The sequence below is a fragment of the Myxocyprinus asiaticus genome, chromosome 14 (genome assembly GCF_019703515.2).
Source record: "Myxocyprinus asiaticus isolate MX2 ecotype Aquarium Trade chromosome 14, UBuf_Myxa_2, whole genome shotgun sequence".
In the NCBI taxonomy this organism is placed as follows: Eukaryota; Metazoa; Chordata; class Actinopteri; order Cypriniformes; family Catostomidae; genus Myxocyprinus; species Myxocyprinus asiaticus.
The window spans coordinates 21,391,081-21,415,697 of NC_059357.1; the positions used below are offsets into that span (position 1 = coordinate 21,391,081).

The 24,617-nt window shown below is 38.7% G+C and overlaps 2 protein-coding genes across 4 annotated transcripts in view; one reads left to right on the plus strand and one right to left on the minus strand.

Moving 5' to 3' along the window:
- LOC127451357 (STE20-related kinase adapter protein alpha-like) overlaps nucleotides 1–10,092 on the plus strand; it is a 29,018-nt gene extending 18,926 nt beyond the window's left edge. For all 3 annotated transcript variants that reach the window (XM_051715996.1, XM_051715997.1, XM_051715999.1), the window contains 9 exons: nucleotides 1,263–1,365; nucleotides 1,472–1,593; nucleotides 3,286–3,394; nucleotides 3,496–3,619; nucleotides 3,798–3,969; nucleotides 4,080–4,184; nucleotides 4,279–4,532; nucleotides 9,116–9,158; nucleotides 9,278–10,092. In XM_051715996.1, the coding sequence (XP_051571956.1) occupies nucleotides 1,263–1,365; nucleotides 1,472–1,593; nucleotides 3,286–3,394; nucleotides 3,496–3,619; nucleotides 3,798–3,969; nucleotides 4,080–4,184; nucleotides 4,279–4,532; nucleotides 9,116–9,158; nucleotides 9,278–9,433 (1,188 nt within the window). In that variant the 3' untranslated portion in view covers nucleotides 9,434–10,092. The remainder of the gene's footprint in view (nucleotides 1–1,262; nucleotides 1,366–1,471; nucleotides 1,594–3,285; nucleotides 3,395–3,495; nucleotides 3,620–3,797; nucleotides 3,970–4,079; nucleotides 4,185–4,278; nucleotides 4,533–9,115; nucleotides 9,159–9,277) is intronic.
- A 154-nt stretch (nucleotides 10,093–10,246) lies between these two features.
- Nucleotides 10,247–20,642, minus strand: rnf113a (ring finger protein 113A). The gene is made up of 10 exons (XM_051716012.1): nucleotides 20,493–20,642; nucleotides 20,202–20,278; nucleotides 19,919–20,017; nucleotides 19,602–19,709; nucleotides 13,250–13,359; nucleotides 13,020–13,126; nucleotides 11,451–11,540; nucleotides 11,269–11,362; nucleotides 10,938–11,044; nucleotides 10,247–10,691 (listed from the first exon to the last, which is right to left on the minus strand). The coding sequence occupies exons 1-10, from the start codon at nucleotides 20,593–20,595 to the stop codon at nucleotides 10,624–10,626; spliced, it is 963 nt and encodes a 320-aa protein (XP_051571972.1). The 5' UTR covers nucleotides 20,596–20,642; the 3' UTR covers nucleotides 10,247–10,623.
- Nucleotides 20,643–24,617: the final 3,975 nt, after the last annotated feature.

Genomic DNA, 24,617 nt, shown 5'->3' on the forward strand with positions numbered 1-24,617 from the left:
AAAGGTTTAGTTTGCCCAAAAATAAAAATGTTTTCACCCTCATAACATCTAAGATGTGTATGACTTTCTTCTGCAGAACACAAATTAAGATTTTTAGAAGAATATTTTCAGCTCTATAGATCCATACAATGCAAGTGAATGGTGATCAGACACATGAAGCTCCAAAAAGCAGATTAAGTCAACATAAAAGTAATTCATCAGACTCCAGTGGTTCAGTCCATTTCTTAAGAAGTGATCCAGTTGTTTTGGGGTAAGAACAGACCAAAATGTAACTCCTTTTGAACTGTACATCTTGAAACCAGTCTCCTTGGCGATCATGATTTCAAGCTCGATTACACTTCCTATATCGCTATCTAGCGCTCTGCGCATGTGTCAAACACTAAGAAGTGTAATCAAGCCTGAAATCCTGCCTAGAGACTGCAATGACAAGATGTACAGTGTAAAAAGATTTTGGTCTGTTTTCACCCAAAACCAACTGGATTGCTTCAGAAGACACTGATTAAACCACTGGAGTTATATGGATTACTTATGCTGACTTTATATGCTTTTTGGAGCTTCAAAGGCCTGATCACCATTCACTTGCAATGAATGGACCTACAGAGCTGAAATATTCTTTTAAAAATCTTAATTTGTGTTCAGCAGTAGAAAGAAAGTCATACACATCTGGGATGGCATGAAGGTGAGTAAATGATGAGAGAATTTTCATTTTTGGGTGAACTACCCCTTTAACTGAATTCTGAATGATAAAGCTTGAATGATTCTGCTCTCTTTGTCACCCAATTCAAAGTTATTCCACACAACAGACATTTTCTTTCACACAAAGCACAAGTTGAAGGCTAGTTGTCTGATGCATTTTTCCACCCCCTTTTGATCGACAGGAAACAGTCTTCATTGCCAATGTCCGATAGCACAGATAATTCCTTTTATCTGTAAATACCGATGATTGCCGGTGCGTCCCTAACTAAGAGCTTCTTGTTTGAAACCTCACTTGTCCTTGTTTGGTCAGAATAAATTCCACCAATTTTGTGAGCGAAAGTACAGACTTTTTTTTTGCATCCTTACGTTCTTTTCCTTGAATTTGTGTGCTATATAAATGTTTTGATTGGATGAGTGATAGGAATGTTCTGGAACCTGGTCAGTTTGCAGGTGTAATTTTAGCTCCGCCTCCAGTAGCATACAGTACAGGATGAGAGTATGGGCAAGTTGCTCTGTAAGCATTTTGTGTTGCCTCATTGAACTAATGACTTTGTTTATTGTCTCAGGCCAATGAGGACAGTGAAGAGTCTCTGAACCCTTTCCCACACAGGGACACCATGGAAAGCTTTCTGTCTGACAGTAACGCTTATGAGCTGCTCACTCTCATAGGTGAGTCCCAACAGAAGCACTAGAACAGAAATCCCACTACGTTTTCGGTTTTCTATCCTACATTATTTCTACAAATGTGGTGTGCAATGTGTCTTTGCCTCTTTAGGTCGGGGTTTTGAGTACTTGATGACAGTTAACCTGGCCAGATACAAACCTACAGGGGAGCATGTGGCAATCCGACGCATTGACCTGGACTCCTGCACCAATGACATGGTCAATTACTTACAGGTCTGTATAGGTGACAGTAAGGCTTCATACACTGAAAAAAAATATATATATTTGTTTCAACTTAATTCAATTGTGGACATTGGTTCCACACAATGAAAATGAGTTTCTTCTATATTAAATTTAAATGTAGGCTCTACTCAAAGACTTTGTGTAGCGTAAACCTAAATGAATTGTTTTAACACAACTTAATTTTGATCTGTTCAAATAACTTTGTTGAACCTTTCAGCTTGTTGCTAGCTAGCAACAAATACATTAGCATATTTTATATATATATATATATATATATATATTATATATATCTTTTTGTACTGTAAGACAAGTATTGTTCTGCTGAGGGTTTACAGAAACTCAATTAGTCATTATACTGATAATCCATCAGTATTTGCTTCATAAAAAACCAATACATACTGATTTTCCAGTAGTAATGTACCCAACCTCGAACTAACCATTAGCTCCACTCTTCTCCAGAATGGTAACCTCCAAAAAAATTCAACATGACAGAAACGCCTCTAAATCCCAGCATAACAGAACATTAAACACTAACAAGTCCCATACTTGTTTCATTTTGCGTATAAATACATTAAAAAAAACTCTTAATTTTAAAAATCACTCTCCCAATCCAATCTAATGCAAAGCATGCTGGCATCTGGAAATCCCCTGCCTGGTTTTAGCAATACATTGATGCAACAACAATTATTCACATAGTCCGAACACAATTTGATTAAGTTAACATGGATGGATTGTACACAATCAAATTGAGACCAAATGCTAAATAATTTTTGCATTAGCTCATTTTAAATAAGTAAATTAAGCAGTAAAAATCACTTTGAGTGTACACCATCTGTTAGACATCTGAATCCATTTGAATATTTTATAGCAATGTGATCATATCACTTTTTGATGACTGTTAAATATAACTTGGACTTAAGGCAATACAATTATGTTCTCAAACATAAATCTATTAAGTTGATTTCAAGTGTACTGATTTAGTATTTTCAATAGAGCTGCTTTCCCATTTTTCAGTGTATGTCCTAGTCTACACCGATTTTTGTACTAAATATATATCTGTGCAATGAGGTATGAGAGGCTGTGCTATATTGTAAATATTGTCAAGGCTTAAGGGCGTTGTTAGGCATGATGCCCAGTGGATATAGTCCCTTACTTGTGAAACCTACCTAGTGCTAAGGTTAATAGCTGGCCTCCACAGATGCTGCACAATGAAAATCAGTGCAGCTAGGAAACAGGCATTTTGCATCATAGCTTTTCCTATATTGTTTATTTTAGCATGGTTGGAACACTTTATTGACCAGTCAGCATCCAGAACAGGAACTATCCATTTTATAAAAATATCACAGCACCACTGCAAAAGAAATTACTCGAGTTGTGAGCTTGCAGTCGGAATTTAATGTGATTTACCATTGATTAAAAAAAGGCTGGGTACTGCAAAATAAGATCAGAGATAATAAATAGAAAACATGTCTTTCTATTGTGTTATTGTGCCTGAAAACAAAAACCAACAGTGTGGCAAATGTAGTCTGATTTAAGAACAAATGACTTTTGATGTGCTTTTTTTTTAATGAATCGCTCAAAGATTCACAAAATCCCCCACTGAAGAAAAACTAAAATTCTGTAGGAAACGTTGTTTGCTTTTGCATTTTAATCACTACTTCTCGTTGTTGTTGTTTTTCTAAGGGAGAACTCCATGTCTCTAAGCTGTTCCACCACCCCTGTATCCTCCCATACAAGAGTGTCTTCATTGCTGAGAATGAACTGTGGGTGATCACACCCTTCATGGCTTACGGTAAACAGAGAGGGCACTACATCAATTCTGAATTCGGTATCTGCTATGACCAATGAACCAAAAGTTTTTACTTTAGTTTATTTGTTTATGTTCTCCATCAGGATCAGCACGGGATTTAATTAGTACACATTTTACTGATGGTTTGAGTGAGCAGACAATTGCCTACATATTGCTGGGTGTTCTAAGAGCCCTGGAGTACATACATCAGATGGGTTATGTTCACCGGTGAGACCAATACACAACTGTCACAACCAATTTTCAACCTTGTGTCTTTCATATGATTAATTGTATTAGGGTATTAGTAATAAATATTGAAGTTGACAGAAACCGATATGTGACATGGTTTACTGAACAATGAGCAAATGTTTGTATTTTTTGTTATTGTCTTATTCTGTATTTATAGGAGTGTGCAGGCAAGCCATGTGCTGATTTCGGCAGATGGACATGTGTATCTCTCTGGTCTTAGGAGTATCTTTAGTTTGATCCGTCATGGTCAGAGAGCACGCGTCGTCCATGATTTCCCCCAGTACAGTGTTAAAGTATTACCTTGGCTCAGTCCAGAGGTTTTGCAGCAGGTACTTTTGATGCATAAAATGCAATCTCAAGCAGAAAGAGGCACATAATGTGCATATAATTTTCTTTTCAGACTTATAGCTTAAGGTTATTGTGTATTTCCATATAACAGAATCTTCAGGGATATGACTTCCGCTCAGATATCTACAGTTTGGGCATCACTGCATGCGAGCTAGCGAATGGACACGTGCCCTTTAAAGATATGCCTGCTACGCAGGTAAGTTATACATCTTTCATGTTGCTTTTTGCTTTCTCTCCTTTTTGTCTTCCCATTCACACTCATTCATTAACCTTCTTTCTGTATTTGTCAGATGTTGTTAGAAAAGTTGAATGGTACAGTCCATTGCCTACTGGACACCACCACCATTCCCCCTGAAGAACTGAGCATGAAGCCATCTCGCTCAGGGGCCGACTCTGGGATCTGCGAGGGCCCCAGTGCTGGAGGAGCTCACCACACTAATGGAGAGCCCTCATCCTCCTCTGGGGGAAACCCTTACAGCCGGACTTTCAGTCCTCACTTCCATGCCTTTGTGGAACTTTGTCTACAGAGAGACCCCGAGAAAAGGTAAACAACATAAACAACAATATTTTTTCCTCATTAAAGGGATAGTTCACCCAAAAATGTAAATTCTCTCATCATTTACTCACCCTCATGCCATCCCAGATGTGTATGACTTTCTTTCTTCTGCTGAACACAAACTAAGATTTTTAAAAGAATATTTCAGCTCTGTAGGTCCAAACAATGCAAGTGAATGGTGACCTTTGAAGCTCCAAAAAGGAGATAAAGTCAGCATAAAAGTAATCCATATGAATCCAGTGGTTTAATCAATGTCTTCTGAAGTGATTCAGTTGGTTTTGGGTGAGAACAGACCAAACTCCTTTTTCACTGTACATCTTGCCATTGCAGTCTCTAGGCACGATCATGATTTCAGGCTCGATTACCCTTCCTAGTGCTTGACGCATTCATGTTATTGATGACCGAGTTCAAATCTCCTTCCTCGTACTTCTGCCATTCGATCTAATAATACCACTTATTTTAATCCATACAATGATGCCTGCAACATTTAGTAAGTTTACATTGAATGGAGAGCAAAATATTGTGTCAGGAGCATGATTTTCGGAATCAACAAATCTGCCGCCGGTTGTTCTCACATGGTGTAAAACGGAAGAAGGTCACCAGTTAACATGAAAACCAGTTGAACCGTGTCATGGGTTAGTCGACACAAAGAATCAGCCAAAGTATTATCAAAGACTCAGGAGGCTTCAGTAGTAAATACAGAATATAGGTTTATTGTAGAGTTGGGTCCAATATACCACAATAAACCGAGTTGGTCTCAAGAGCAACTGAACTGAGGCTATGGGGCTTCATCTTTTATAGTCTAGTTGCCCCTCTTACTTATTGTTGCTTTCTTAGATTGCCATATTTCTAAAAACTGCCTGCGTCATCATATTGTTGCTTTCCTAGATTGACGTGTTTCTGAAAACTGTCTGCGTCATCATAATCACACCATTGTTTTCCCACTGTCGTTGATCAGTTTCTTGTATCTATTTTAATATTATGGGGTTTGCGGATGTGCGTGGGTTACTCCCCGCCTCTCACGCAGTCAACCCCCCTTAGATTCCTTCTATCATTAACTATGTTTCCATCCAAGGATTTTTTGCGTAAAAAGTTTTAGCGCATCAAAATAAAGCTGATGGAAACGCAAATTATCGCTAAAATTTCACAAGTGTCGACATAATATTTTTCAGTTTAAATCTAGCACATAAACTCTATGTTGATATTTCAAATGTCACGAAAACTGGTTTGGAAACACTTTTTGTCGAGAAAATTGGCATTAACGGGGGACATAAAACATAACATTGGGACATAATGTAGTTCTGATGCTGATACATTAGATGATTGTTCAAAATAGCCTATTGAACATCAGAAATGTATCATATGTACATTTTCTTTAATAGCTGTGCACACAGTATATACACATCGATGGATGATCCTTATACTAAGACTGAAAGTTTTCCCCACTACTTGGTGCAGGTTGCCAGTTTGAACAGGGCCATGATGATTTCGTTTTCGGGTCGGAACCAGTGGCAACCTGCGATAGGCGCAATATCAGGTCCAATATTACAGTCCCATCAGAAGGGCAGCTGCTCCCTTTTGATTGCAATTCCTCATCTTCTGATTGCTTTTATTTGTGAAATTAAAATGACCGTAAACTGGCTAATTTCAATGAATTGTCTCAATACTCTCCCCATTTTACCAAAACGGAGGAAAAAAATTAGGGACATCTGGGAGGCGAATTAGCGATAAACGCACATTTCTGAATGGAAACGGCTTAAGGGCAAATTTATTTTGCGATAAACCAAAACTTATGTGACAAAGTGTTTTTTTAGGAATTACGTCATCACGCACACCGTTTTTATCAATAAAAGGCCATTTGAATGGAAATGGGCAGAAGACGGCAAATTTCGCAAAAAATTTTGTAGGCATTTTCACTTTGTCGATAACAAAACAGCATGAAAAGTGGATGGAAACTAGGCTATTGTTCACTGTCTTGCACTCATTCTGGGTCACATGAGGCTATGCATGAGTTCATTAGGTTATGTGAGGTTATAATAATCACGTGATTATACGCTTTTGGTTCAGCTTTCTCTCCCACAACCACAACACCGGCATGGGAAAATAAATAATTTATATAATGGCGCACGATTCTCCGCGAGCAATTGCACAGAAAACACGGGGAAATAGCGGAAAATTTGTAGCGAGTGTAAGTACAGCACAGAACCTCATAACATAGTACTTCACAGACATAACTAAGTAAACAAAAAGTAAACTTCAAAAGCACTCATTGTATCAAAACGGAACCTTGTGAACTCAACTCGTGCTTCCACACGGACCAGCGCAAACTAAGCTCTCGGAAATCCTGTAGAAGTCAGCCAATCAGATTTGAGCTGTGTCTCGTTTCGAAGGCTGCGTGCTAGGTAGGACGCGTCCTTTGAAGGATGCAGTATACCGAGCGTCCTCCTTTAAACAAATAATGGCTGTGTCTCGTTTGGAAGGATGCGTCCTCCGGAGGTCGCATTTGTCGGCCGCATACGTCATCGAGGCTGTCTCGTTTCAGAAAAGTGAGTAGGACACTTCGAATGCAGCCTTAGAATGCGACCTACTTTCACGGGAATTCGGAGGATGCATGAGGTGTATCCTTCGTGGGCACTCACAACCCACAATTCTTTGCTTCAACGGAAATGTCTTAAAAAAATTATGCCAATTTGCCCGTAAATATGATGTTCATACGCAAGGAATGTTAATTGCCAAGTTGAAGTACCTCAGTAGATGGGTGCAGAGTATTTAATATGTATAATTATATTAATATATAATTAAAATAAAGTATTAGACTAAAAGTACACCTGTAAAATCTGTTTTCTTTTCTCTTTACATCTTTATAACTCTCCTATAACAAAAGTGAGTGATATTTATAGGCGTTAAGGGTCTTTCACATGACTCGTGTCAGCGCTGCAGAATACACTGAAGTCTATGAAGTGACGTCACTTTACACCAAAGTGTTTTTCACACACAAGTTTTTGCTTAACCAATAATGTCTTTGAGAGTACAAAGCAACAATAAATATAAAAAAACTGTCCAAATTTGTGAAGAGATATTGAATGTCTCATAATTTCTTTTAATTAAATATTACCATATCGTTTACGAATATCAGAGACCCCAGTTATTTAACTAACTTAAATTCACCAAGAAAACGCTTAGACCTAAACATAAACGAGTCCTTTTATTACTTTCTGCTATAAATGAAACTGGCAGGTTTTTTTCTCTCTCTCTTCCAAATACATGTTTTCAATGTTTATTGTGGACACCTCCCGCTTTCTTACGTGGCAAACTCATAAAATCGCCCCTCTGTGACTCTTTCTGCAACTCGTCACGTGGAGGGCAATGCGCCGCTTGACGCTGGCGTTGAACAGAGCGTTGATGCCTTGACTCAACTGAAATGCCCTTTACAATGATGAAAGAACATTATTGAAACTCAAAATTATTATTATTTGTCTATTATTGTGGTCTTTTCTGATAAAAGCCATGCTTAGCAGTTTAAATAGGCTATTGTAGGAAAATGATACCTTAGATCTGCTTTGTGTTTATAATTCTTATACTTAAGTCAGTAGATTTGTAGCCATGCAAGTTTTAATAAAGGAGAAGGTAAGGACATTATTGAAGCTCACTTTTATTAGACAATTATTGTTGTCTTTTTGGATGAAAAATAATGCTCTGACTGAAGGAAGACTGTTGATCTGCTTTGTTCTTTTAATGCTTAAACACTATAAATTCTCTTTGTAGATTTCGGTCATGAACGACTCAGAATGATTCACTGACTCACTCATAGCACATAAGATGCTTATTTGTCGCCACATAGTGACATTTCCAGAAGGGGTTACTGAACTAATCAGTTAATAAAATTGAACAAATTTGTGAAACAGAAGCAAGCCTCACCAAAATACTCTTTCTTTTTGCAGCTAATTCTGCACAATTGTGCAGTTAATTTGATATACTTGAATCACTAAAATCACTGGAATTGATGCTTTTAGCTTATTCTTTAAAAAACAATATTCCCAGAAAAAATGTTCGTGGACCAGTGATTGTCTTACCTTTTTCGCCCCTCATGAGTTTGCATCCCTGTAATTTGCTATGGCATTGCAAGAACAAATCTACAAATGAGAAAAGAAGCAAATTTGTTGTTTTTCATTACATGATTAGCACCCTTGCCACTTATCTCATACAGCGTACCTATGTGACTTGCGTTTTTTGCATAGCCGAATTTCAAACATTATAAGTAAATGCGCTACAAAGATGGACAGAAAACATGGACAAGTTCTTGAAAAGGAAAACTATTGACGATGGTTATGTGGGATAGTGGTGTGCCGTGATATATTTTTTTATTTGTAAAAAGTGTGCCGTGGCAGAATAAAGTTTGGGAAACACTGATCTAGGGCAATAGGTGTCAGTATAAAGTCCTAGACCACTGTCATATTGCCCATCACAACATGAACAAAAAATTGCAGTGTGTTTTTTAATTAAGAAGTAATTGCCTATCTCACACTTAAAGTTAAAACCTGAACTTACTTATTTGTTATGTCTCCCCACAGACCCTCTGCCAGCACTTTGATAGGCCATTCCTTCTTCAAACAGGTAACGCCTTATTTTGAGCAAATATTTGACATATTTGTACACGTTTTTAAAAATTTAAGTGGTCATACATTGACTTATCTTTGATTTAATGGTTCATTCTGGTCCATGTGACATTTCAGATTAAGCGCAGACCATCTGAGGTTCTTCCTGAGCTTCTGCGTCCAGTTTCCCCAATCAGCAGTCTAGAGTGCAACCAAACTCAGTATTCCCCCACTGGGCTGGCCAGTCTGGAGTCTGATCTGAGCCAGCTGGATGTTGATGACTGGGACTTCTGAGTAGATAAGAAATAGAGGGGATGATGGAATAGATGTACAGGGCTTAGTGACCATAGGACTCTGATGGGACTCTTATGAGAAAGCATGATTGGGAGTTGTGGATGATTTTGCTGTTATAACAAAGGAAGACTTGTTCTATGAATGTGGAATAGACGTTATAAGGAGATTCTACAAGGAACGCTGGAATGTTTCTTGATGTCTTTGTCATTTTGTATATCAAGTACAAGGAGAAGCATTTTCTTACAAAGAAATGAAAAGCCAGCAGCTACCATAGCCTTGCTAAAGCACTTACTATACTTTACACTTACAGGCTTGCCATGTTACAATGATCACTTGAGGCTACTGAAACGTTCTATGTGCTTCAAAAGCACTAATGACACTCTATAAATGTCTTCTAGCGTAGCGCAGCTGGCAGCAACACAGGGATCACAAGAGTTTTGTTCACATATAAAGCAGGGCTTAAGGGCACATTAAGTACATGAATTCCCATGTCAATTGGATTTGTCAAGTGAAGCATAAAGAGCTTTGAAGTCAACCGAGAACGACATGGGTTGATTCAGTTTACCTAAAAACAACACTGTCCAATCTATGGCTGGATCACCTTCCCTGTGAGTTGTGTTACTGAAATTTCTTCCCTCTTCATAATTGGTAACTCCACCAGAAATAACACTGAAGCAACAAATGGTACCACAAATGCTGGAAGACAAGACTGTGTTTTTTCTTGCCATCTGTTACAATCATCCATTTAAAAATTTGAGTTCTGCTCTACTGTAGCAGAGATTAATTTCTGTTTTTGTCATGAGAAGGAGGTACTTCAGTGGACATGTCTGTGTTTATTTTCAGCTAATTTACCAATTGGTAAATTAAATAAATGTTACATTTTTACTGTTGTAAAAAACAATTTATTAATGCTACTTACACAAATTCCACATCTACTTGTTGCATTACAGCTGTTTTTTCCATTTCGTAATGGTAAAGAAATTACATGCTTAAGCTTTGATTTCTCATTAAACTGTACATATTGTACAGTTTATGGCATGCCATGTAAAGCTTCATGTTCATGGGAGTTATGAAAGCATTTCTACAAAATAGAAACCCACATTTTTATTAAGTTTGGAAAATGCACAACTCGGAAGGAAATTCTAAAGTATTATGATAAAGCTATGAGGCAAAATGGAGACTTTGAAGCACTAGTCATCCTCGTCTGAGGGAGGCTGGTCAGCAGCTGCCTGGTGTTTCTGAATCTTAGCCATTAGCTCTAAGAGAGGAAAAAGAGAAATACGAGGCTTAACTAATTACACCACAATAACACTCCAACATCAATAGTTATATTTAATATATGCCAAAATCCATTCCATAACCTTTTCAGACCATGTAATCTTAACGAGTGAAATTATAGAATTTACATGACAGATAGGGTTGTGAGGAACCCTAACAACATTAATCTCAAAGTATGTTGCGTAGTCTGATGCAAACTATTTAAGGTTTGTTTGCGGATGATTACCTTTGGCAGGGTTGAAGACTCCATTGGTCTGTTGGTTACAAATATAGCAGCGCTTAGACTTGCGGTAGTGCTGGAGAGCACAGCTCTCACAGAAATAGTGCCGGCACCTAGAAAATGAATGAGTTAACTCCGAAATAGAAATGATACTTTTACATTGACAATGTCAATATGTAGCTGACATGCAAATTTAATCTCAATCAATTTAGATATGATTTATACAATGTGAAGTGTTAGCATAAGTTGGATTTGTTCTATGGCAAGAGTGGGTAACAGCATTAGCAATTCAAACTGGTCATGGCTTAATGCAGCATAGCATGTGCACAGGACTGACTTTGTAATAATAGGGTTCTTGAAAGTTTCTCTACAGATGAAACACTTGAAAGGCAGATCTTCATCATCGCTGCTCACTTCATAGTTCTCCTCATCTGTGATTTAAAGACAACCATCATGTTTCAGAATGTACAATACAAGTGGATATGTTTTGAATACATTGTATATCTGAAGAGGACTCACCATTGGCCCCGTATCTTCCCTCTTCAAGCTCTCGCTCGATCTGCCAGCCATGCTTGTAGTCTGAGCGGTCATGCAGGAACTTGCAGCTGTCTGAGGATAAATAAAGAAAATGTGAGTGCTCCTGCTGGGTAATTTGTCATTTGATTTGGTCTCTAAATGTTATGATAGTAATATTAAAGACTGGAAGGTCACTGGAAGAAAAGGGACAGAATCCTCAAATGTCCAACTTCAGAAATCTGGGGGGGATTCGCTTAAAAGTATAAATGAAGTAATAAGTAGAATAGACATTAAAGTCGTCATGAAATCACAACTGACCCTAAATGTATTTTTAATGCATGTTACTGATCTTATTATGAATGATTCATCCATACATATAGGCTATTTTATAAAATATAAAAAGCTTGCTCTTCCGGTGAAATGACTAACTCTTCTCTGCTGACCCCGCCCCATCAAAAGTCATATACACAAACCTGCCATCAAAGCAGCTAATGCAGAGATGAAAAGGTGTTTTCAGCTGTTTTCCTTCAAAACTCATAGTACATTTACTGTACATTTATTCATTTAGCAGTCACTTTTATCCAAAGGGGCTTACAAAATAAGGAAGGAGGAAAAATGGCAAATTCACGGATGTGTTCAAAGACATTTCACACCTGAATTGCTGAGGTGATCACTACTAAATACAAGTGTTTCTGATGTGTCAGGAGTTTATTCATATTTTTAAATGCAGATATCTTGGGATGTACAGCACGAGTAAGTGTTTTTCCCCCCTTTATATTTAGTGTATTGTTCAAAATGTTGAAATATCTTTTACTCTGTCATTTTTCAATGGCTACAGCCTCATCGTAAGCAAAGGCCGCGATGTGCTCCTGCACTTATGTTATCAGTTGATCATCAGTGTGTTGAGGTCGCTGCTCAATTTCCCCAGTAACCAGCTCTGAAACGAGCACTGTGAAAGTGGTATATGTTTGTGTCTGTGTCAGCTGCAAACTCGCATTCAGATCTCCCTCCATCCTGGTATGCAACGCCCACCTTTTACAATCCATTCAACAAACAATGGATAAAATCAAGTCACCACCCTACTTTTTTTCTTGTTCGATAAGCCATTTCACTTGGAAATACGTCACAATACGGAAGTCGTCGCAACTTCCATTTCATGCCGACTTTAAAAGAACAGCTTACCCCAAAATTAAAAATTCTGTTGTCATTAACTCACCCTCATCCCGTTCTAAACCAGAATGACTTTCTCCTTTCTGTGGCACACAAAAGGAGATGTTAGGCAGAATGTCAGGGACTGACAGCCTCCGTCACCATCCACTTTCATTGTATGGAAAACAAGATGCAATGAAAGTGAATGGTGTCACTCACTAACATTCTACCTAACATTTTTTGTGTTCCATGGAAGAAAAGAAAAAAAAAAAGTCGTTCAGGTTTGGAAAAACATGATTGTGTAATACTAATTTTTTCTTTTTAAGTGAAAACACTGAACTACATCACCCACCAGCAGAGAGTGTCAACGTCAATTACAAATTATCAGTATAGTGAAGAAACCAGCTGCTTTTTCCTACTCACCTCCAAACCCACAGAAACCGGTCTCTTTGTAGTCTTTACATATGTCAGGCTGGTAATCCCATCGCACTGTGGCCCTGAGGTGCTCAGGTGCTCGGATTGGTCCTTTCCTATCACATACACAGGAAGACATGGTGGGTGATGGATCAAGTACAATCAGTTTCCTCAAAAACAGATCTAATCCCACTAAACATGCTCAGCTGTTTATTGGACGACCATAAATATTGACTCACCTAACCATACCAGAGGAGGCATTGCCCATGGTGGAATCTTTTGGTTTAATAAATTTGTGGTAGTTGTTGATGCCACGATAAATCTTGTCATCTTCTTTACCAGTTAGCTCCTACAAACAAAATATATTCATGCCAATGAATGTAGAGGTCATACAGTACCTAATTAGGCCCTTTCCCACTGGCAGTACTAAAGCCCGTTTTAGGTACTTTCCTCCAGGACTAATACTCTTCGTCGCTTTCGCATCTAAGGAACTATACTGTAGTTCCTCTGAGCCGTTTTGGGAGGATTTTTAGCTCCTACTAGGAGTAGGTACTTTGGAGGTGTATAGGGACTGTGGGAGACTATGGGAGGTGCTGCAGCCTATGATGGGTAAAAATCCTATGACACACAAAGCATAGAGAAAGGAGAGGAGTCCACAGCCACCATTGTAAACAACTAGCTGCTAGCATGGTACTAAGAGGATTGCGCTAATTTTACAATTCCCTTCACAGAAATAAAATAAAACCAACAAAGTATCCAAAGAGGATCACCCGTTTCACGTGTGTGTGTGCGTAACGTCATCGGGAGACACGCTTTGAGTTTTCACCGCATCTGTTCTGTTTGTACTGTGTGACTATACAGAAAATAAAGTAATATCAGGATTACTACACTGAATTTTTCCTGGGATGATGGATATAAATATTCAGATGTTTATCGAGAGTGGGTAACTGAACTCTATTATACACTAAACCGTCATGAAATCTAGTTTACATGAAGGAAGTATTGTGTGCCTGTTACTGTGTGGTAACTTGCATCAAGATGCATTTTTTAAGTCAATTATTTCAGTACAGTAATTTATGTTGAGTCATAAGAGTCATGTAAAAGATTGTGTTGATAAATAGATTTATAGTGCTTTCAACACGTTATCTGCTGAGTTCAGCGCGTGCTGCGTGGTGGTCTGACCGCTCGTCTCATCTCTCACTGCGGCTGCACCAGCACGGTGCTCCACACACACAGCTCTCGCGCCTAGTTTAAACTGTAACCTGAAGACACTGACTGCTTCCGAAGATGGGAAGATGCTGCCTTCGGGGACTATATAAGGAGGTAGGATGAAATAAGGTGCTTTTTAAACTGTTCAGAGACCAGTTTCCTTTAGTTCCATTTATCCTAAAACGCTGTCGTTTAAACAATTAACGTTTTCGGATGCAGCCAAAGCTCGTGTAAAACAGCCCTAACAAAAGTGTGACTCAGATCTCGGCGTCCTCTGTCAGTGTTGTTGATTTCGGTGTCACTGATTTTGTTGTTGTTGCTACTGAATTTCACGTTCCAACCACATCAGAAGAGAAATGGTCGATACTAGATGACGTCATTACGGTGGTAACTTTTGGCAATGCGAATGAAACAGAGGAAAAGTCTCCTCGGGTGTTCCGTTCCTCGTAAGATTTCTCATCTAGAAAATTACTAAAGGAAAAGTACCAGGACTGTAGATGGGAAAGGGCCCGACTCAGAGGTTTTCTGTGCTTAAACTAGTCTGTACACATTTTCCACTATTTTCCTGGGGGTTTTTTTTGTGCAACGATTATATAAATACTAGATGTGTTCGACTTCATGCAGCGCTGCAGACCCATCGGCACTGGACTTGAAGCAGTGCATGTTGGTTAGAAATTTTGTCCGACTTGAACCGGCGCCACCGCCGCGTCACGTTAAGTATGCCATCAAAGTACAGCAAGAGCGATTCGAGAGCAGCCGGCTGGTGCAGCCTCAGCAGTTGCTCCAGAAGAGCTGCACAAGCTCTGAATGACGATAATCGGCCAGACTCACAACGTGACAACAGTTACACGTGTTTCATGGGCTGCTTTCGCAATTGCATGCTTTACATACTACTCTTACTACTACTGCTATGTCCGTCTATGGCAGAAATAAGAGTAGTGTGGTAGTATGCCATTACCATGGTGTTTATTCTGACACCTCCATTTCAGCAAAAACTCTCAACTCTGTGTTTTTATAAGTACATCATGTTTAAATCATGTTATATTATATTTGTCATTAAAAACATTCAAAATGATTGGTAATACCTTTATTGGTATTAAAATAATACAGGCTTTTATTGTACTTTCTTCTTGCACACCAAATAGGCAATGTATTAAGCAGCACATAAACCTTTCAAATGAATAATGTTTCTGATTATTTTGTGTAAAATTTAAGCATCTGCAAACATTTCTTGACTGGTGTAGGTTCAGCAGACGATGGGAACACCAAAGTGTCCAGCATGGCTACTCTCTTTTCAACTCCTCCTCCGACTGCATACGGCAAATCTCACCGATCGGCATAACGTTGCTGAGCCTAGACCTGACCAACTGAAGCAACCCCAGATCATAACACTGCCTCCAGAGGCTTGTACAGTGGGTACTATGCATGACGGGTGCATCGCTTCATGAGCTTCCCTTCTTACCCTGAAGCCCATCACTTTGGAATAGAGTAAATCTAGACTCATCAGACCATATGACCTTTTTCCATTGCTCCACAGTCCAATCTTTATGCTCTGTAGCATATAGAAGTCGTTTTTTCCGTTTAGCCTCACTAAAAAGTAGTGACAGACCGATTTGGGTTTTTTAATGGCCGATGCCGATATCCAGAGTGCAGGGTGGCTGATAGGCAGATAAAATGCTGATATATCACACAATATAGTAAATAACATAAACATAAAATTGCTACATGAATAAACTCTAGGGGCCTGGGTAGTATTTGACCAATCACAGTGGTCAAATACGCTGGCTACCACCCCTGGAGTTCGCTAGTTCGAATCCCAGGGCGTGCTGAGTGACTCCAGCCAGGTCTCCTAAGCAACCAAATTGGCCTGGTTGCTAGGGAGGGAAGAGTTACATGGGGTAACCTCCTAATGGTCGATATAATGTTGTTCGTTCTCAGTCGGGCACGTGGTGAGTTGAGCGCAGATGCCACGGTGGGTAGCTTGAAGCCTCCACACGTGCTATGTCTCCGTGGCAATGCGCTCAACAAGCCACGTGATAAGATGCGCGGGTTGGTCTCAGACGCGGAGGCAACTGTGATTCATCCTCCGCTGCCCGGATTGAGGCAAATCACTACGCGACCACGAGGACTTAAAAGCGCACTGGGAATTGGGCATTCCAAATTGGGTGAAAAAAGGGAAAAAATCCAAAAATAAAATAAATTTAAAAAATAAAAAAACAAAATGAATAAACTTTTATTTAGCACTATATTTACTCAATTTCACACTAAACTTTAACTTTGTAAAAAGAATCTAAAAAAATAATATTGTATTTTAAATGGTAGATAGCAGTTTCTTCTGATTTCTGTTTAGTCATCAAATTTTAGTAATTTATTTGCACATGAAGAAATTGTTAATACAGGTGCATCTCAATAAATTAGAATGTCATGGAAAAGTTAATTTATTTCAGTAATTCAACTCAAATTGTGAAACTCGTGTATTAAATAAATTCAATGCACACAGACTGAAGTAGTTTAAGTCTTTGGTTCTTTTAATTGTGATGATTTTGGCTCACATTTAACAAAAACCCACCAATTCACCATTTCAAAAAATTAGAATACATCATAAGACCAATAAAAAAAACATTTTTAATGAATTGTTGGCCTTCTGGAAAGTATGTTCATTTACTGTATATGTACTCAATACTTGGTAGGGGCTCCTTTTGCTTTAATTACTGCCTCAATTCGGCGTGGCATGGAGGTGATCAGTTTGTGGCACTGCTGAGGTGGTATGGAAGCCCAGGTTTCTTTGACAGTGGCCTTCAGCTTATCTGCATTTTTTGGTCTCTTGTTTCTCATTTTCCTCTTGACAATACCCCATAGATTCTCTATGGGGTTCAGGTCTGGTGAGTTTGCTGGCCAGTCAAGCACAACAACACCATGGTCATTTAACCAACTTTTGGTGCTTTTGGCAGTGTGGGCAGGTGCCAAATCCTGCTGGAAAATGAAATCAGCATCTTTAAAAAGCTGGTCAGCAGAAGGAAGCCTGAAGTGCTCCAAAATTTCTTGGTAAACGGGTGCAGTGACTTTGGTTTTCAAAAAACACAATGGACCAACACCAGCAGATGACATTGCACCCCAAATCATCACAGACTGTGGAAACTTAACACTGGACTTCAAGCAACTTGGGCTATGAGCTTCTCCACCCTTCCTCCAGACTCTAGGACCTTGGTTTCCAAATGAAATACAAAACTTGCTCTCATCTGAAAAGAGGACTTTGGAACACTGGGCAACAGTCCAGTTCTTCTTCTCCTTAGCCCAGGTAAGATGCCTCTGACGTTGTCTGTGGTTCAGGAGTGGCTTAACAAGAGGAATACGACAACTGTAGCCAAATTCCTTGACATGTCTGTGTGGTGGCTCTTGATGCCTTGACCCCAGCCTCAGTCCATTCCTTGTGAAGTTCACCCAAATTCTTGAATCGATTTTGCTTGACAATCCTCATAAGGCTGTGGTTCTCTCGGTTGGTTGTGCATCTTTTTCTTCCACACTTTTTCCTTCCACTCAACTTTCTGTTAACACGCTTGGATACAGCACTCTGTGAACAGCCAGCTTCTTTGGCAATGAATGTTTGTGGCTTACCCTCCTTGTGAAGGGTGTCAATGATTGTCTTCTGGACAATTGTCAGATCAGCAGTCTTCCCCATGATTGTGTAGCCTAGTGAACCAAACTGAGAGCATTTTGAAGGCTCAGGAAACCTTTGCAGGTGTTTTGAGTTGATTAGCTGATTGGCATGTCACCATATTCTAATTTTTTGAGATAGTGAATTGGTGGGTTTTTGTTAAATGTGAGCCAAAATCATCACAATTAAAATAACCAAAGACTTATACTACTTCAGTCTGTGTGCATTGAATTTATTTAATACACGAGTTTCACAATTTGAGTTGAATAACTGAAATAAATGAACTTTTCCACGACATTCTAATTTATTGAGATGCACCTGTATATTAGGAACACAGTTTAAACGGCCTGGATCACCTGTTTGGATTGTCATGAACTGACCATCATGGTTTGTGAATCACAGTAACTTTTGATCCTGAAGATTTTGATTCAGGCTGATAGAATACACGCTTCAGAGGAATATATTAGAGGAGTGCTCGACAGGAAGAAAACGCTGGATTTTCGTGAGGCTCGTGAATTACATCTTTTTAAACGAGATATCTGCATATTTGCAGACTGTATATAATAGAAGTTTTATTGATGAATGCCTTTTATCATTAGAAACGTTACAGGGAACTGTTGAGGAGAGACTGTTAGAATACATGCTTCAGAGGAAGATTTATGTGTGCTCCACAGGATGCTGGATCCGCTGAAGTTGTGTGAGGTTTATCACATCTCTTAAAACGAGATATGCTCATATTTGCGGACGGTACATGATATTAGTTTTATTGATATTTCCCTTTTTATTATTAGACAAGACAGTTAAATGTTACAGGGAACAGCTGAGAAAAGAGAGGGAGAATGAAACAGGTGAGCACTTTAACATTATGAGCTCAAATGCATCTGCCGCGGCACTGATATGCGGACCGTTTAAATGACACTGTGTTGCACATCTGTCTATTACTGTAGTAACACAATGGCATGTAACAGCAAAACAAACCATGACTGGTCGTTTACATGTCTCAGTCACTTTACATGCAAGCAGGCGATTCTCAGCACCCTCAAGAAACAAATCGGCCAAAAGGGAAAATTTATCGGCCAATGCCGATAACTAAAACATTCGGAATATCAGCCGATTTATTGGCCTAGGCGATATATCGGACGACCACTACTAACAAGTGGATTTCTTGTTGCCACACAGCTGTTTAGTCCCAATCCTGTAAGTTTTCGTCGCATTGTGTGTGTGGAAATGCTCTTACTTTCACTATTAAACATAGCCGTGAGTTTTACTGTCGATTTTTTAGGATGTGACTTCAAGAGTTTCAGTGATCACGATCATTCAAGATTGTTTTTTGAAACAAAATTTCTTCTGCAAAGCTGACGGTTCACCACTATCCTTCCAGGTTGTAATAATGCATTCAACAGTTCTTAACCCAATTCCAGTTGTTTTCTTTGCTTGATGCAGGCCAATAATTTGCCCCTTCTGAAACACAGTAACATCTTTTCCGCGACCACGGGATATGTTTTCCGACATGGTTGTTTAAGAAATTAGAAGCTACAACTACATCAGTTAGGGTTAAAAGAATTGTTGCCAGCTGAAACTTATTAATCACTGCAATAATGATCCAATCATAGCCTCTTAAGTATCTGCTTATTTAAATCCAAACGGCAACTTTTTTTTTGGGCCAGGCAGTGTATAAACTGTATGTTATATCTTAGTGCCAACGGTTCAATTATCCCTCCTCTCACCTCCTGAATCTTCTGGCTGCGCTCAAAGATGGCCTGAGCATCTTTGTCCCTCTCTGTGTCCAACTCATAAACTGCAGTTGCCCCCATATCATCTGGTCCCTCTGGTTTCTGCAACACACACAATATACTGAATTACAACTGGCCAAAGGTCCAAACTTTCACAACCAGTAGAAATGTAACAGAAAGCATTACATCATAATGAATAATAATAAGTGAATTAAAGTTCTTAATGTAGGGTCAGATATCAATCAATCATACAATTACAAGCAAATGAGACAGCAACACTGTGATCATTATCCTGGAACATCTTGACTTACAGCTGACCGAGTAGACTTGTAAGCCACAGTAACACTCTTGTCCTCTTTGTCCTCTTCACTTTCACTTGATGTGACTGCTTCACTTTCGACTTTCTTTGTCTATATGGTAAAACAAATAGGATTCATAGGAACAAAGTGTCTGTGTTGAGGCAGAAAGTTCATATTGAAGCTCAAACTACCTCTACACTTCAATGTCTGAGAAAAGCATATCATAATACAGTAAATTAAAAAAGTAAACAACAGGTTTGTAAACACAAATATTTTTCAAACACTTACTACATACTTTTTGAATCATTGGGTTCGCAATATTAGCTTTCTTCTTTCTGACCACAGCACTGCCATCCTCGTCGCTACTTTTGTCTGACAAACACGCAATAATAGTGATTAAAAATAGTTTAATAATATATAATAATATATAATTAGTATAATTCATAATAATGAAATGTTTCAATATGATTTGTCTGTCATGTTGTATGCAGTGTGTTTAACGTGCACCAGAGTGAAAGGTAAAACTGCTCAGTGAAAGCATGCATTACTGTTTAGCGAGAAGAAGAAAAAAACAAGCACAAAGTACCTTTATCGCTATCACTAGCATTTCTTTTCCGAGCAGAAAATTTCTTGGTTGATTTCTTAAAAATGAACTTGCAGGTTGTTTTAGGCTCTTCGGTCTCCGCCATCTTTAAATCAGTATGAAAAAACAGAGAGTACTGAAAAGAAAAAGATCATGTACATTTTCGTTATAGCGCCTCCTGTTGTTTGAGAGTTATTGGTAGTTTGAGTAGAAATGCGGCCATTTGAAACATTTGCACTGACAGCGATTCGATTCGACTGCGATTCTTTACCTAACGATTGCTATGCATTCTAAAATCTGAAATTTGGTCACGATTCGATACGATTTGAATCGTGACCAATTACATGCATTCACAATTACATGCAGAAAAAAAATTCAGCGTTTTTACTGAACGTTCTTAAAGGGATAGTTCACCCAAAAATGATAATTCTCTCATCACTTTCTTTCTTCTGCAAAACAAAAAATAAGATTTTTAGAAGAAGATTTTCAACTCTGTATTTCCATTCAATGCAAGTAAATGGTGGCCAGACCTTTGTAGCTAAAAAAATAAATAAAATCATATAAAGGAAACATAAAAGTAATCCATATGACTCCAGTAGTTAAATCCATGTCTTCTGAAGTGATATGATAAGTATGGGTGAGAAACTAAACAATATTTAAGTCCTTTTTTACTCTAAATCTCCACTTTCACTTTCAGATGTGAAAGTGAAACTAAACAGGCACCACATGTGACTTTCAGATGTAAAAGTGAAGGTAAAGATGGAGATTCAGAGTAAAAAAAAAGGACTTTCATTTTGATCTGTTTCTCACCCACACCTATCATATCCCTTCTGAAGATATGGTTTTAATCACTTGAGTCTTATGGATTACTTTTATGATTCCTGTCTGTGACTTTTGGAGCTACAGAGGTCTGATCACCATTCACTTGCATTGTATGGACAAACAGAGCTGAAATATTCTTCTAAAAATCTTTGTCTTCTGCAGAAGAAAGAGAGTCATACACATCTGGGATGACATGAAGGTGAGTAAATGATGATATAATTTTCATTTTTGGGTGAACTATCCCTTTAATTTAGATAAAACAGTCATGCACCAGACTTGAGCATCAGAGTCAGAATCAGAATGAGCTTTATTGCCAAGTGTGCTTACACATACAAGGAATTTGTCTTGGTGACAGGAGCTTCCAGTGCACAACAATACAAAACAGCAACAAGACTTTTAAAAAATAATTAAAAATTGAATAAAAAAAAATAAATATTGAAAAGAAAATAAAGTATATATAGAATACACAATAGACAATATATATACACACACACACACATACACATACATAGTGCAAATCTAAACACAAATTGGTTATATACAGTGCAAGGGAATGTAGAGTGCATCCGGAAAGTATTCACAGCGCTTCACTTTTTCCACATTTTGTTATGTTACAGCCTTATTCCAAAATGGATTAAATTCATTATTTTCCTCAAAATTCTACAAACAATACCCCATAATGACAACATGAAATAAGTTTGTTTGAAATCTTTGCAAATTTATTTAAAAAAAAAAAGAAATGAAAAAAAAAACAAACAAAAAAAAAACATGTACATAAGTATTCACAGCCTTTGTTCAATACTTTGTTGAAGCACCTTTGGCACCTATTACAGCCTCAAGTCTTTTTGAGTATGATGCTACAAGCTTGGCACACCTATTTTTGGGCAGTTTCTCCCATTCTTCTTTGCAGGACCTCTCAAGCTCCATCAGGTTGGATGGGGAGCGTCGGTGCACAGCCATTTTCAGATCTCTCCAGAGGTGTTCAATCGGGTTCAAGTCTGGGCTCTGGCTGGGCCACTCAAGGACATTCACAGAGTTGTCCCGGAGCCACTCCTTTGTTATCTTTGTTGTGTGCTTAGGGTCGTTGTCCTGTTGGAAGATGAACCTTCGCCCCAGTCTGAGGTCCAGAGCGCTCTGGAGCAGGTTTTCATCAAGGATGTCTCTGTACACTGCTGCATTCATCTTTCCCTCGATCCTGACTAGTCTCCCAGTTCCTGCCGCTGAAAAACATCCCCACAGCATGATGCTGCCACCACCATGCTTCACTGTAAGGATGGTATTGGCCAGGTGATGATGCTTGCCATTCAGGCCAAAGAGTTCAATCTTTGTTTCTGTTGGGCCTCATGTATTCAGATAGAAGACAAAGGCAGACCTAACACAGTTGTAAAAACCTAACTCAGGCCCCCACATACCAGGTCATAAATTATACTGATAAAAATCACGCCAAAATCAAACAAAGGGAGTCAAAAACAGACTATAAATCCCATGAAGCCTTGCTCTTTAAAGGATAAACTCAGTTTGCCGGTCTCACCCGCGATGGCGGAAATGCACAACAGTCCAATTTGGTTGGACCACAATACAGCAAAATAAATTAGTGATAATTAATACCCTGAGTATTAATAATGAGCGGACATGGCGGTCCGTAAACTGTAAAAGCAAAAACCTTGAAACACAAGAATAACACACTATAATATTCTATCTCTGCCCAGACCTCAAACCTCTTACTTGAATCGCATGAGGATGCAGAATGTGTGTTCATCCGTCCTTTAACTCCGAACCGGTTCCTTGAGGTTCGGGTGATGACGGGAGGCCATTTCCTCGCTCTGTTGGTGGGCACGGCTGTTGATTCTCGGCGGGCTGGCGGAGAACTCAGAAATGTTGACTTGATTGAAGATGGAAGAGAAATCTTTAATCTCTTCACTTCTGCAGGCAAACGGATGAAGATGCGGATTGCTCGGCAGTCTCCTTCGGATCCGTTAGAGTGTTCGGTTGAACACAGAGTAATCTCAGTTCGTCCAGCGAGATGGAGATTGTATGGCCACAGTTTCAAGTCGGACGTTACTTCCTTGTGCCACGAGGTTGCACCTGAGAGCAGCGATGAGCTGCATCTACACACTGCAAACAAAGTTGCTGGAAGCAAATCCCGGAAGCATTTCAGAGGCATTTCTACTCTTGATGATGTCATGGTTTGAGGGACATTCTGTTGTGTGCCTCATCCAATAGGAGTTGAGAGTTTGATCCTTTAGTGAGTCAAAGAACGCGGAACTGTTTTACGAGCCGTACACCGCGTCTCTGAGCGATAAACTAACAGCTGCTTTCTCTCCCACGATTGCGAAATTGGCTTTAGGGCCGTCACTTTATTCTCTCTCTCTCTCTCTCATACTAACCACACACACACACACTCACTCTCTCACACACACACTCACTCTCACACATACACCCTCATGTGTTATAGGATTATTTTGATTTCCATATCTAATCATATCACTGTTTAGTTTGTAGTTGTAAGTCGGAAGTTTATTGACTGCATTGTATTAATTATTAATTGATATTGCTGCATAAATAAACTTTGTTATATTACAAAGAGAAGTGTTTTGGTTTGTTCTGCATACTCATGTGTCATGCTGACGGGATGTCAGTGCTCAGATTCAAGCCTTCATTCATTGTTTTTTCCTGAAAATCGATATTCTTCGGATGTGAGACTGTTATACTATCTGGTTATTAGTCCCTGATTCCAGGGTGGTGCCCTGTCAATGTTAATCCTTATTAATATTCTATTGATTTTTGATAATTGATAATTATCTTTGATGATTGTTGAATTTGAATGATCAATAAGCTAGTGTTAATTTTAATTATTGTTTCATCAATGTTAACAATTAACGATTATCTTTGATAATTGTTGATTTAAAGGATTAGAAAAGCTAACATTGATTCTCATCAATGTTCTATTGATTTTAATAATTAATAATTATCTTTGATAATTATTAATTATTGCTAATAACCAAACTTGCTCCTAAACATAGCGCACTACATTTACTGGAGCCCCATATGAGGTTTTAATGAGTTAGATTCAATTAATTAATTTAAAAATTAATTAATAACTAAAGAAATAATTATTAATTATTTCTGATAGTAACACTGATCTAAACAACCAGTAAAGCCCTACATTTCTCATGGTCTGAGAGTCCTTCAGGTGCCTTTTGGAAAACTCCAGGCGGGCTGTCATGTGCCTTTTACTGAGGAGTGGCTTCCATCTGGCCACTCTACCATACAGGCCTGTATTCATCTTTCCCTCGATCCTGACTA